At 42.5% G+C, this 11371-nt stretch overlaps 1 protein-coding gene across 11 annotated transcripts in view; it reads right to left on the bottom strand.

Moving 5' to 3' along the window:
- The window catches only part of MTCL1 (microtubule crosslinking factor 1), a 100975-nt gene that overhangs the window by 40309 nt on the left and 49295 nt on the right, over nt 1-11371 (bottom strand). For 6 of the 11 annotated variants that reach the window (XR_013340198.1, XM_077784295.1, XM_031504007.2 and 3 more), the window contains exons 4-6: nt 7344-7403; nt 5340-5417; nt 208-1533 (exon numbers count right to left, since the gene is read on the bottom strand). Coding sequence is in view for 10 of the 11 variants with exons in the window: in XM_077784295.1 (XP_077640421.1) it covers nt 208-1533; nt 5340-5417; nt 7344-7403 (1464 nt within the window). In the remaining variant the exon portion in view is untranslated. The remainder of the gene's footprint in view (nt 1-207; nt 1534-5339; nt 5418-7343; nt 7404-11371) is intronic. The other 5 variants (XM_031504006.2, XM_077784300.1, XM_077784302.1 and 2 more) reach the window with 2 other exon arrangements.

The raw sequence follows: 11371 nt of genomic DNA, 5'->3' as shown, positions 1-11371 counted from the left end.
CGAGGAACCGCCTCTGAATCAAAGGAGTGGTGCAAATAAATAAAAGAAAAAAAACTATAAATTGTTTGTTTAACATTACACACTTAATACACTGCGGGTCTGAAATCATAACAAAGCAGCTGTGAGGAAAATTAGCTCTAGGGTAGCAATTGCCAGAAAGAAAGAGAAACGATAAAGAGAAAGAAGGCAAATAAGAGGCTGACCTACCTGGAAGTCAGTGATTAACTCCTTCCCCAGGTTACCAATGGGAGAGTCTCGGGACATGGAGGTCATTGTGGATAGGAAACTGGAAGACTCTGTGAGATGGGGAAGAGGGGAGAGGTCCTCCATCTGCTCCTTAAGGCCTTCTCCAATGTGATCAATCTTTTCCAGGAAGGTCTGAAGCTCCTTCCGGAAAGCTTTCATCCTGGAGTTGACAGTGTCCAAAAGCTCTGGTTCATGCTTATCATCTCCCTTTTCTTCACCACCTCTGAAATCCTTCTCGGTGGATGGGCTGCTGGTTACGTGCACCTTCGCATCATAAATCAAGCTGTCTGTATCGGTGATAAGGCGCTCCACAGTCCTTTCAAGTCGCTCAGCCTCACGTTTGATGTTAATTAATGACTCAGTGTCCCCTTTCACTCTCATGAGCTCGGTGGAGCACAGGTCACTGACTTCTGATGGCTTCCCACTCCCAAAACCTGATGTCTTCTCATATACTTCTTCAGAGTCACTCTCGCCCCCAATGGGCCCCTCTCTCTTTGGCTGTGGTGGACGACCATCTTCGCTATCACTCTCTTTTTTCCCAGCATCGCTGTCGGCGTCACTGTCCCTGGGGCTGGAAGTACGCAGGCCCAGGTGAGAGGCAAGATCGTAACGCTGGACGTTGGACATAAGGACCCTGTTCTCATACTGGAGCTTCATCACTTTTCCACTCAGCTCATTGATTTGTGACCTGGCCGACTTCAGCTCCTCTTGCAAGGTTCCACCACCCTTGGATGCTGCGTCATCAAGCCAGCCTGGCTCCTGGCCCGGCTCGAACTTGAATTTGTTCAGCTCGTTCGTTAGCTGCTTGTTGTGATCCTCAATTTCAGAGATTGACCTCCTCAGCAGCTCTGCTTCCTCTTCCACAAACTGCAGGTGCCTGCGTAGCTCTGTGGCTGACTCCACAGAGTCTCCGTAGGGTGAGGTAGGAATGCTTGAAATGTGGTCCCTGCTGAGACACTCTTTTTCATACTGGCACCTCATATCCTCCATCTCAGCTTTAATCCCCCTGTTCTCCACCTCCAGTTCCACTATTTTTCTGCCCAGTATGTTGGCTTCCTCCTCCACCAGCTTCAAACGAAGCTTCAGCTCAGCCTCCCTGGTGCTGGGTGGGCCCCCTGCTTCCCCAGTAGGCAGGGGACTGTCCACATCTCCATAGATGGACTTGTACTTCTGGAGCTCCTGCTCCAGTTCGTCCTTCTCCCTCCCCAGTTTGGCCATCTTCTTTCGCATCAGCGCTGCCTCTTCTTTGGCAAACTGGAGCTGGCACTTCAAATCAGCACTGTCCTCCTGCCAAGAACAATCAACCCCCCAGCCCAAGATTACATTACAATAGAAGCACAACCAGTATCTTATTTTCCAAAATCTCCACCTCCCCATCCTCTGAGCCGCTTCTGTTAAGTATGCAAACAATTCACAGACAGAGCTGCACAAAACACACAGTTGACACATTTCATGGCTTGGTCTTAGTTAAATTGGCAAAGCAGCTTGACCAGAGTTAAAGAGGGAGAAAAAAAAGTGTGCCTGTGCAAAGGTTCAGTGATGCAAGAGGGCCAACACAACGTTTTTTCTCAAATGCTGAGCAAACCTTGTGGGAAATAATGACTCAAATGAAAAGGTTCCATGTTTTGGTGGCACCTTTTGTTCCATTTACTTCTTGTTCCATTTACCTTTAATGACACGCTTGTTCCTCATAAGCACCATGAAACAAAGACCACTCGGATGAATTTTCTCATTGTAATCTCAAATTTTGGGCTCCTTCAGCTAGAAAGCACAACAAAGGTCTGCTAAACTGCATGGTTGCCTTGAAAAGTGAAGACTTTAATTACTGTGATCTCAAAATGCTGTGAAATAGATGAAATTCCTAACTTGCTTTCCAAATATGAAACACACTGTAGTCTCTACTGCTGTTATTATTAGGACAGAGCAGACTGTGATCTCTGTTTCTGGGATGAACAACTGTTCACAAGGGAGATCAGTGAAAACATGTGAAAAAGGGAAGAAAAATTCATTAAACCATGTTTACATCCAAATCCATCCCATGTGAAAACCTGCGTTTTTCAGGAAGTACCAGGGTATTGAATGACTATTTGGGATTTTTGGTGTGTGTTGGGCTATAAAAAGTACTGCCTCTCATCTCCAATGAAAACTCCAGTGTGTATTGTGCTGAAATAAGAGACAAGGTTAAGTAAATTCTAAGCCAATGAACAATTTCTTTGCATGAATCACTTTCATGAATTGTCATGGAGATACAGGCACTTGGCCTCAAAAGAGACACATTTATCAGCATTAGCAGTATAATGGAAGGCAAGCTTTGAAAGATGATCTCCTGAGACAGCAGATTTTATCATTGTTGGTAGGCCATGTGGACATATGTGCAATTATATATGGAAACTTCGTTTCGGTCTCTGGAGCACTGCTGTCTTTCACAAGCACCATTTTGTTTTAATTCCTAATAATGGAAACCAAATTCAGAGGAAAACATGACTGACTTTAATTGTTCACACAGATCAGGCTATGAAAAAAAATTACAAAATGAATTATGGCTCAGCAGTCAGAGGAAATTATTTAATTTCAATAGCACACATCCTAGGACACTGGTCTTCTATGTTACCTGGATTAATTTTGCCATAATCTATTTACATAAATACTAATTATGACTTAATTTCAGCTCTTAATAACTGAACAGGCACAAAAGTGATTTGTTGTATACTTCTGAGTCCAGTTAGCTTTCTGATTGATACTGCCTGCTGCAGATTGTGACTTTAAAATGTTAAATAGAAAAAAGTTAACTTACATGTTAAAAACATGATAGAGGTAAAAATTAGTCAAACTTTCTGTTAATATGTGGTTTTAATTGACAACCAAGAGCCAAACACAACTGTAATCAGCTCATGGGTTAGCTGAAATTTTGGTCATCATGTTTCTGGCATCAGAAATATAAGTTTTAAATTAATTCAAGCAAAGTACTTATGACTGATTAGAAGCAGAGCCTCTAGAAGATGGACCTTCTATCCTCTCTATTGTCTCCTTGCATACACATTTTTCTTTTTCATATATATATTTATAAATTGTTTTTCTCTTTATAACTCAAAAGTGCAAATTAAGAATCAAATTAAAACCTGGCAAAATCCTATACAGCCTCTGCAGTCACTCTGCATTTTGGTTGCTCTGGCTGGATAAGGCTGTATGATTAAAGCATCATCTTTGTCCAGGGCTGTGCAACACATTACCTCTATTTTTCCTGTCATGGTGAATCAGTTTATCTCCAGAGCTCTAGGTTTTGCTTTTAGGGAAATACAAAGATCACAAAGAAAGTTACAGCCAGACCAGTTCTGCACATCAGAACCCACAGGTGGGATGATTTCTCCTGGTTATTTATTTATTTATTTATTTATTTATTTATTTATCTGTTAGTAGACGGTCTAACATTTTCTTTATTCTGTCTTTGTAATCCTGCATTCTTTACCCAACTTCTTGTCTGCCTTTGGCTTCAAGAGCCCAGCTGTCTGTGGCAGTATCTGGTGCCCTGCACCTCCCCTGCTGCAGGCAGCTGGAGCGATGCCCAAGGGAAGGGACAGCCTGCTCCATTCCTCTGCTCTGCCTGGGAACACCAGGGGCCCGCTGCCACTCTGGGGTCAGAGGGACTTCCAGCCAGACACCCACTGCTCTTCAGACAGTACAAATAACAGCACTTGGGACAACAGACTCAGAGCTTTGGAGCTTTTGAAGAAAAGGGAAAGGCTTCGATGGGTTTAGGGTCAGGGGCCCAATGTTTCTGCTCAGCGTCACTGCACGACTCAGTGCATCTGTGGAGTTAGTGTGATATTTTTGCAGGACAAACCACTTTTAACTCCTTTAATGGTGTTACTTTATTGACAGGTTTTGTCTTAGCTATTTTTTTTTTAAAGGACCAAATTTTCAAGCTTTGTTTTTTTGCAAGAGCTGAAACAAGCAAGATTCTTTTCATTAAACAAACACAAGCCTCATACAAAACAACAGAGCTGACGGATGTTAATCTTGCCTACTAAATATGGATCCCATCTGGAAAGGTGAGAAAGGCTCTAGATCCTCCTCACTTCCCTGCCAGGGAACATCCCACTCCCCTGACAGCATTTTTTCTAGAGGAAAAGAATGGTCAGGAGAGATTTATCAGCCAGATCTAAGCATGCCAGAAGGATAGGACTCCAACTTTCATGCATTTGTCCCTCCGAAACTTTGTGTACAGAAATATCACTGATTTCTTGATCAGTTGAAACCAAGTAGAAACAGTGAGAGGGTGAGACACCCACACAGGCAAGCAGAATTTTGACATATAAGGCAAACTAAAGAGAGGCCAAGTCACCAAAACTAAGATTAGTTCATTATTAGTTAAAATGTGAATGAAAAGACAGGAGAGGGAAAAGAAATAAAGAGGGAGAATAGCCTTTCCATGGTTTTGGAGAAACAAGAGGCTCAAACCCCAGGGGCTGAACATGAGCAATGGCTCATGACTGACTGTATTAAACACCCAGTATGTGGATGCTTTCCTAAAATGTGTACAGAAGGCAAATCATATAGAAAGAAAAGAAGGAACAGCAGTGCAAAGATGTGACAGTCACGGCGTGGTCATGGACTTTGAGAGATCATTAAGGATAAATGGGAGTTAATGATTACCGATGGTGATAATTTGCATGCAATTGCACTGCGGCTCTGCATGGCACTTCAGAAAGATGATAATGGGTAAAAAAAGCAGAATGAAATAACCCAGATTCTTCCCTACAGAGTCTGCTGTCTAATTTAGACAAATGTAGAATGTGGAGATAAAGAAATGAAATGTATAGGAAATAAATTAACTTAATTATGCAATGTAAATGCATAATGCGTGAGAGATGTGATAAGAATGAAGAGCTGATCAAAAATTTCCCAATACAATATTTCTTTTCTGGCAAGAAGACACAAAGCTAGATAGAGGCCAACACCATCTCCTCTACCACCACCACCAGCTCAAGGGAACTGCCAGGCCAGAAGACTGGTAAGCGATTTGGGGTTGCGAGTCTGACGACAAGGCAGTACAACCAGCACCCAAGCAACTGGCTGAGTGCCAGCACTCCTACCTTGCGCTGGAGAACCACTTTTCTTTGTGTTTTGCCTGGTGCCTGGTATTTTCCAAGAAGCTCCGTTTTGCAATTCTGCTGAATAAAAACTTTTTTTCTTCAATACTGCTAGAGGTGGGAGAGTGCTACTACAAATTCTGCTTTTACACAACTTCAAGACAATAAACTTCATGGGCATTATTTACTCGGTGTGCCCTGTGGTGGGTGTGAAGTTCCAGCTAATTTTCATGACGAGCTCTCAGTAAGTAAAATCACCAGTCTTGCCACATGCTATACATATCTGTACGCATGTGGATGCACAGAATCTAAGTTTGAGGCCTTCTCAGTCACAAAATAATGGGCCATGCCCAGGACCTGGCAGCTGTTTGACCAGGTCAGGCATTTGCTGTGATGTGCCCTATATTAACCAGCAAATATCTCTGAATGGATGCCTGGGTTTGGAGATTGCTATGGGTAATATCCTGGAGTTGAGAGAAAGCCAGGACATGCACATATAGGCTGGGCTATGCTAGTATTTAAGGTTATTTCTTGATCTTTTTAACCCTAAAGAATTGGTGAGGAAAACTGAATGGCCACCTTGCAGAGTGCTGATGCAATGGTTTTCATTCCCAAGTCCTTTGCTTGCAAGAGTTATGATGTGTGTGTAGAGGGCAAAAGTTTTTCTCCCCATGTGGCTTCTGGGATCACTTCTCTTTGTTGTGAGTGGTGCTGAGCTCACACTTGGTTACTCAGTTAATTTTGTGAAGTCCTTTTTAAGGCTTTCCAAATCAAACTGTAGCTGCTCTTAATGCCCGGATTTGGGTGGAGGAAGCAAGCATGAGAATCCATTCTCTTTGCACAGCTCTGTATTTCCAGGAAAGAGGAAAGGAAGGACAGTGCTGCCCACAAACCCCTAAGGACACAGTTGTGCCTTCATGTAACGTCATTTGTCATTTACATGTGTGTGGGCATGTGTATCTATTTCATCCATATATTTTACATACTTGCAGAAAAACAAACTCTGACCTGACTGACAACTTAAATAACTCTCCATAGCAAGTGCCTCGTTTAAAGGTATGATTAAGCCATGCTTGTGTCATCTTGGTGAGGACGCTCAGTCTGCTGCGCCCTGGGAAAGCAGGCTGAAGTGCCCTGGCCACTGGCCAGTCCCCTAGTATGCCCACTCAGCTGCCTGCCCTACCCCCTCAAGTTCAACATATTGTAGTGATTTATTATGGTTTCTATTACAAATCAATGGATTTTAAGACTAGACAACCCATAGGTCTCGGCTGTGTACACTGAGCCTCTGCCAAGGGGGCGGCAGGGGAAGTGCATCCTTTCTCTAATGAAGGCACAATGTCTCTCCTGGCTCCTTTCCCAGCGAGGTGAAATAGTATCCTCATCTCCCTGGCTATAAACAGTAACTGTGCGGGTGCTGGGAAAAGCTTTAACTCCTACAGTCAGCACAAAAAGAAGAGGAAACCAGGCAGATTGCTTTCCTGAGAAGGACTGACCAACGAGATTCCAATAAAACCCATGTCCACAGAGAGACTGAGTGGGCAGCTTAGGCTCTCTGAGGTACCTCAGCTTTGGGGAGCACAAGTTCCTGCAACATCAGGGAGATCAAAGGAGACACGAGAGCTCGAAGGGTGTCACTGCAGTGTGTGAACTGCATTCCTGCCAAGACACTCATTAGCACAAAACCTTTGGCACAATGTATAAATTTAGTTAGTCCCTAAGCTGCGATCCAATTATTTTGGGAGGCAAGGTGATCTGCTCTTCTTGTAGCAAACCTGCAGCCTGAATCAATGGATACAAGCACAATGAGCCCGAGAAGCTGCGCAGTTTAGAGACTGCATTTTTGTCCTAAATTGCTTCTGCATTATCTCTGGGAGGTCTCAGTAGATTAAGGCCTAATTGCACTCAAGTTAATATACCTGATGTCCCTGTCAAAACCCATAAAAATAAATTTTGAGCCTGTATCATGTGATTTTGCTCAAAGTTGCATGTTCATGGAAACCATACCTGGGTAAATGTCTTTTTTTCTTTGTGGATTTCTCTGCTGCCTCTTCTCTTCAGGGAACTCTGGAACAGAAGCAACGCTGTGTTATTGATAAGCTAAATACAAACAATTAATTTAAGAGAGAGAAATAAAGTAAGAATATTCTCCTAGCTGGAGATTTAATTTTTCATAATCCTTAGAAGAACAAGATGATCAGGTCCTTGTCAGTGAATCTTTTAATGCCCAAAATTTCCCACCAAAACAAGGAATAATAAAATCAGTTAAAAATTTTACAGAGGGAGGAACATTCCACCCCCTGCCCCCCCCCCCCCCCCACCTTTTCTTATATGGACCACCACAATTTTTGGCTAAACTTTCTTTTTGCATGGGACAATGATTCATGTTTGATTAATCCAGGGCAGAAGTTCAAGAATCTTACTCACAGTCAATGTGAAACACATGGTGGAAACCTCAGAGGAAAGCAACCCCCCCAAAAAACAGGCAAGGACACATAAGTTTAAGCTATGTGACATAACATTATTTGTTAATCCGTGCTAGCAAATATACTGAGGAGCCCAGGTAAAGACTAGATGGTTCTCCAGGTATTTTTGAATTTACTTCATAAACCAGGTTTTATTGGTTTTGCAAATCTTTATATCCCTTTATAAGCAAATATTTTTAAGACATGGAAATTATGAGATCATCACTGCTTCACTGAGAAACCTCTCATTTCCCAAGTGGAAAAGCACAGTTTTCCTGAGAAGTGAGAGGCAGAACACTGTGAGGATGTTACCAATGTTTACTTGTGTGTCAAGACTGGATTCCAAACCAGTGTGAGCTGGGTCTATTTAGAAAAGGCATAAATTTGACACTTTTCAGGTTGAGGCATCAGAGGGGATCAAACGGTATCAGTGGAAAAAAAAGAAGCAGAAAGCTCGGAACTGCAGAATTTGAATTCAAAGTGGGCTGTGTTGCTCTGTGTCCAAAGCATGAAGGCCAATACTCCCCAGATCACCCCAATATTCTGACTTCTTTTATTTATTACTTCTGCTTATATTTGCTCTGTGGGGGACAATTTCCAGCTGAGGTAAAGCCTGGGCTGTTATGGGTTGCCCACAGGTGGCAACATGGGTTGCCCTCCTCCTCTGGTCCATGTGATGGAGCAGTGTCCCTGAACCAGCGCCTGCTCCCATGTCAGGTGGGCTAAATCCCAGTCTCTGGAACCCACACTAACCCAGCACTGCAAACCAGGAGCAAAGAGGAAGGGACAGGAGGGAGAGGCATCCTGTTAATTAGCTAAGTCCAGTCTCACGCCCAGCCATGAGCTGGCAGAAAACATGATGTGAGCTCGGGGACCAGCACATACACCACACACAGATCCCAGCCAAAAGCTTTTCCTGGCTTTGTAGTTTCTGCCTGTTCAGCTATGCAGCTACCGCATATTATAATTATTGCACACTAAGACAAATCTCTCCTTCTACTCTTTGTTATACACAGATAAGTAGTTAAAACCCATTCATACGCAGCACCATATGCCCAAGACATACTACAGTTTATTTTTGCTAATCTGCTCCCTGTGTTAATCCAGTGATTTCCTATAACTAATGAAGCTGAGTAAGAGAAATGTCTTTTTCTGGATCCTGAAACATTTCAATTAAAAAAGACTTTAAACACTAAAATCATCATATGTAAACCTTTTACACAAGCTTAGGCAGGATAAATAGTTACTATTTTCTCTCCTTTTTGTTTTTTGGTTTTTTTTTTTTTTTGGTCTTTGTTTGTTTGTTTGTTTGTTTTGTTTTGTTTAATGTGGTGTTATTCTGGAAGCAGATATGTAGCTGAAAGCAATCACCAGTCAGCAGCATCACTCCCTGGCACACTAGAGGGATCATTCTGGTTGACGAGAGATGGGGCATAGCCCTGGTCCTCACATGTGACTTCTTTTCCATGTGACTTCAAGCAAGTACAACTTGAGTGAAAGGAGGTTGTCTAGATACTGCATTTAATTTGTAAGCCCTTACAGTCAGGGATGAGGCTATCAATTTCTGTTGAGGCCTCAATGCCCAGTTGTAGCAAATGCTAAAAATAAAAAGCCTTGTGCCAAATGCTAAAAACCTCTTGTTCATACCTGTAGGCAAAAGGTTACACTTAGATATATCCAGCTTGAGAAGCTAGGGGATATAAACACATGGACTATGGTGTGCAAGATAAAGTAATAAAGATTTTGCTGTGTAGTATGGGACAATACTTGGAAAACAAGGAGAAGGGAATTAAAATTAAGGTAGATGACATGGATCACAGGATGAGAAACAGGTAGGTAGCAATCTGGCTTTGGAAACTGTAAGCTCCACTCCTCACTGAAACAACGAATTTCACAGATCCAGACTAACAGGTTTGTAACATATTGCCCTAGATGAGGCCTCATTTTAAGCATTTTCACACTGTGCCGTTTGGATTTGCATAAGAAAAGCTTTGTAATCAGTGCTCAGGTGGGAGCTTTGTATTTCCATAAGGCAGAGACTCAACCTAAGGCTGAGTCTGTCCTCAGTGTAATGAAAAATTGGAACATTTACCTTTGGGGACCGCCAGTGGATTACAGGGAGAAACTTCCCTCACATGTATCAGTGGAGGACTTGAACACAAGCATGGCAGCAAGGGACTCCCTGGCCATAACCCCCTAAGCCCTATATGAAAACAAGGCAGTATCTCCATTCCAGCACTGTGGGACCAGGCTGCACATGTGTATGAAACAGCAACCAATACAGCTGCTGTTTTAGCTGGACTAAGGGCAGAGGCTGCTGCTGCTAAAAGTAGGGGAATGTGCTACAAGCTTAAATTATTTAAAATGCAAAATGGTCCAATAAATGAGCATTTCTCTTTGATGTACAGGAGATTGGCATCAGAAGCTGATATGAATTAATGCTAGAAGGAAAATTTCTATACTACTTTCTATAGTCAAAAGACCAGCAGGGTTGGCTGTCTACCAAAAAGTCTTTCAATGATGGCTAAACAAGATTGTATTAGTCCTTTGGTTAACAGAGTCTCTTAAGAAAGTGGTTACTTGTGCAGACATTTCCTACCTCTACAGTTTCACTGCAATTTGTTGATGGATCTCTTGGCTGCCAAGGAGAGCTACTGTATGGAGGCCCAGTGTTTTAAAAGTTAAACTTCCCAAAAGATTATTTGGTGTAGGGATTACAGTATTAACAGTGGGAAGAGACAAAATTTTTTCTACTTCCCCTAGGAGCCTAGCAGGGAAGGGAAGAGGTAATTTGCATTTTCTGGTGAATTCCATTTTTAACAGGTCAAAGAAGAGTCCTGCAATTTGAGCAGTGAAAGTAAGCAGTGGGAGACTCCCCACGTGGGGACAGCAAGCAGGAATCAATGCACTGGAACTGGAGGTTGAGCAAAATATGGAAATAAAATTTGAGTTAAGAGCAATTGTACATATAAGCACGATAGACTCCAAATTTTTGTACTGAAGCAAGCACTGAGTAGGATGAGAATGGAGCTGCAAACAGTCATTGGTAGAGAAGGATGTGGAAAATGAGAGAACCAAGAGTCCCTAAGAGCTGCCATCCTGTCACTTTATTCACTGCTGCTGAGAGGAGCAAGTAATTTGGGTGGCAGTCTGACATCTGCAGGCAAGCATGGTCTTGCAATCATATGTACATCAAACTGAATCTGTAAAATCCAGTAGTCAGCCACTGAACTGACAATGTCTGCAACTCAAAAACAGAGAGGCTGGATTGGAAAGTCCAGCCCTGAAGGCAGTTTCTATTACTGTGATGTGTGAAGAATTATACACCAGCACTTAAGAGCTGTATAAATAATGTTCTGTGCCAATGATGACTTGCTACCGATTGCTTTGAAATGGATAATCACAACTTTCATTTGCATTCATTAGAAGATACTGCCTCTGAGACACCTGACAGTATTCTAAAAAATTATGCACAAGTGACCAAATCCACTTGCTCCAAATCCAGCAGCAGGTGAAGCAGACCACTTGCAGATTACTGATAACTGCAGGCTAACAGCTTCAGAGCTGCAC

This window comes from Lonchura striata, chromosome 1 (genome assembly GCF_046129695.1).
Source record: "Lonchura striata isolate bLonStr1 chromosome 1, bLonStr1.mat, whole genome shotgun sequence".
Classification (NCBI taxonomy): Eukaryota; Metazoa; Chordata; class Aves; order Passeriformes; family Estrildidae; genus Lonchura; species Lonchura striata.
Note: the sequence above shows the minus strand (reverse complement) of the source record. Positions and strands in the feature narration are given on the sequence as shown.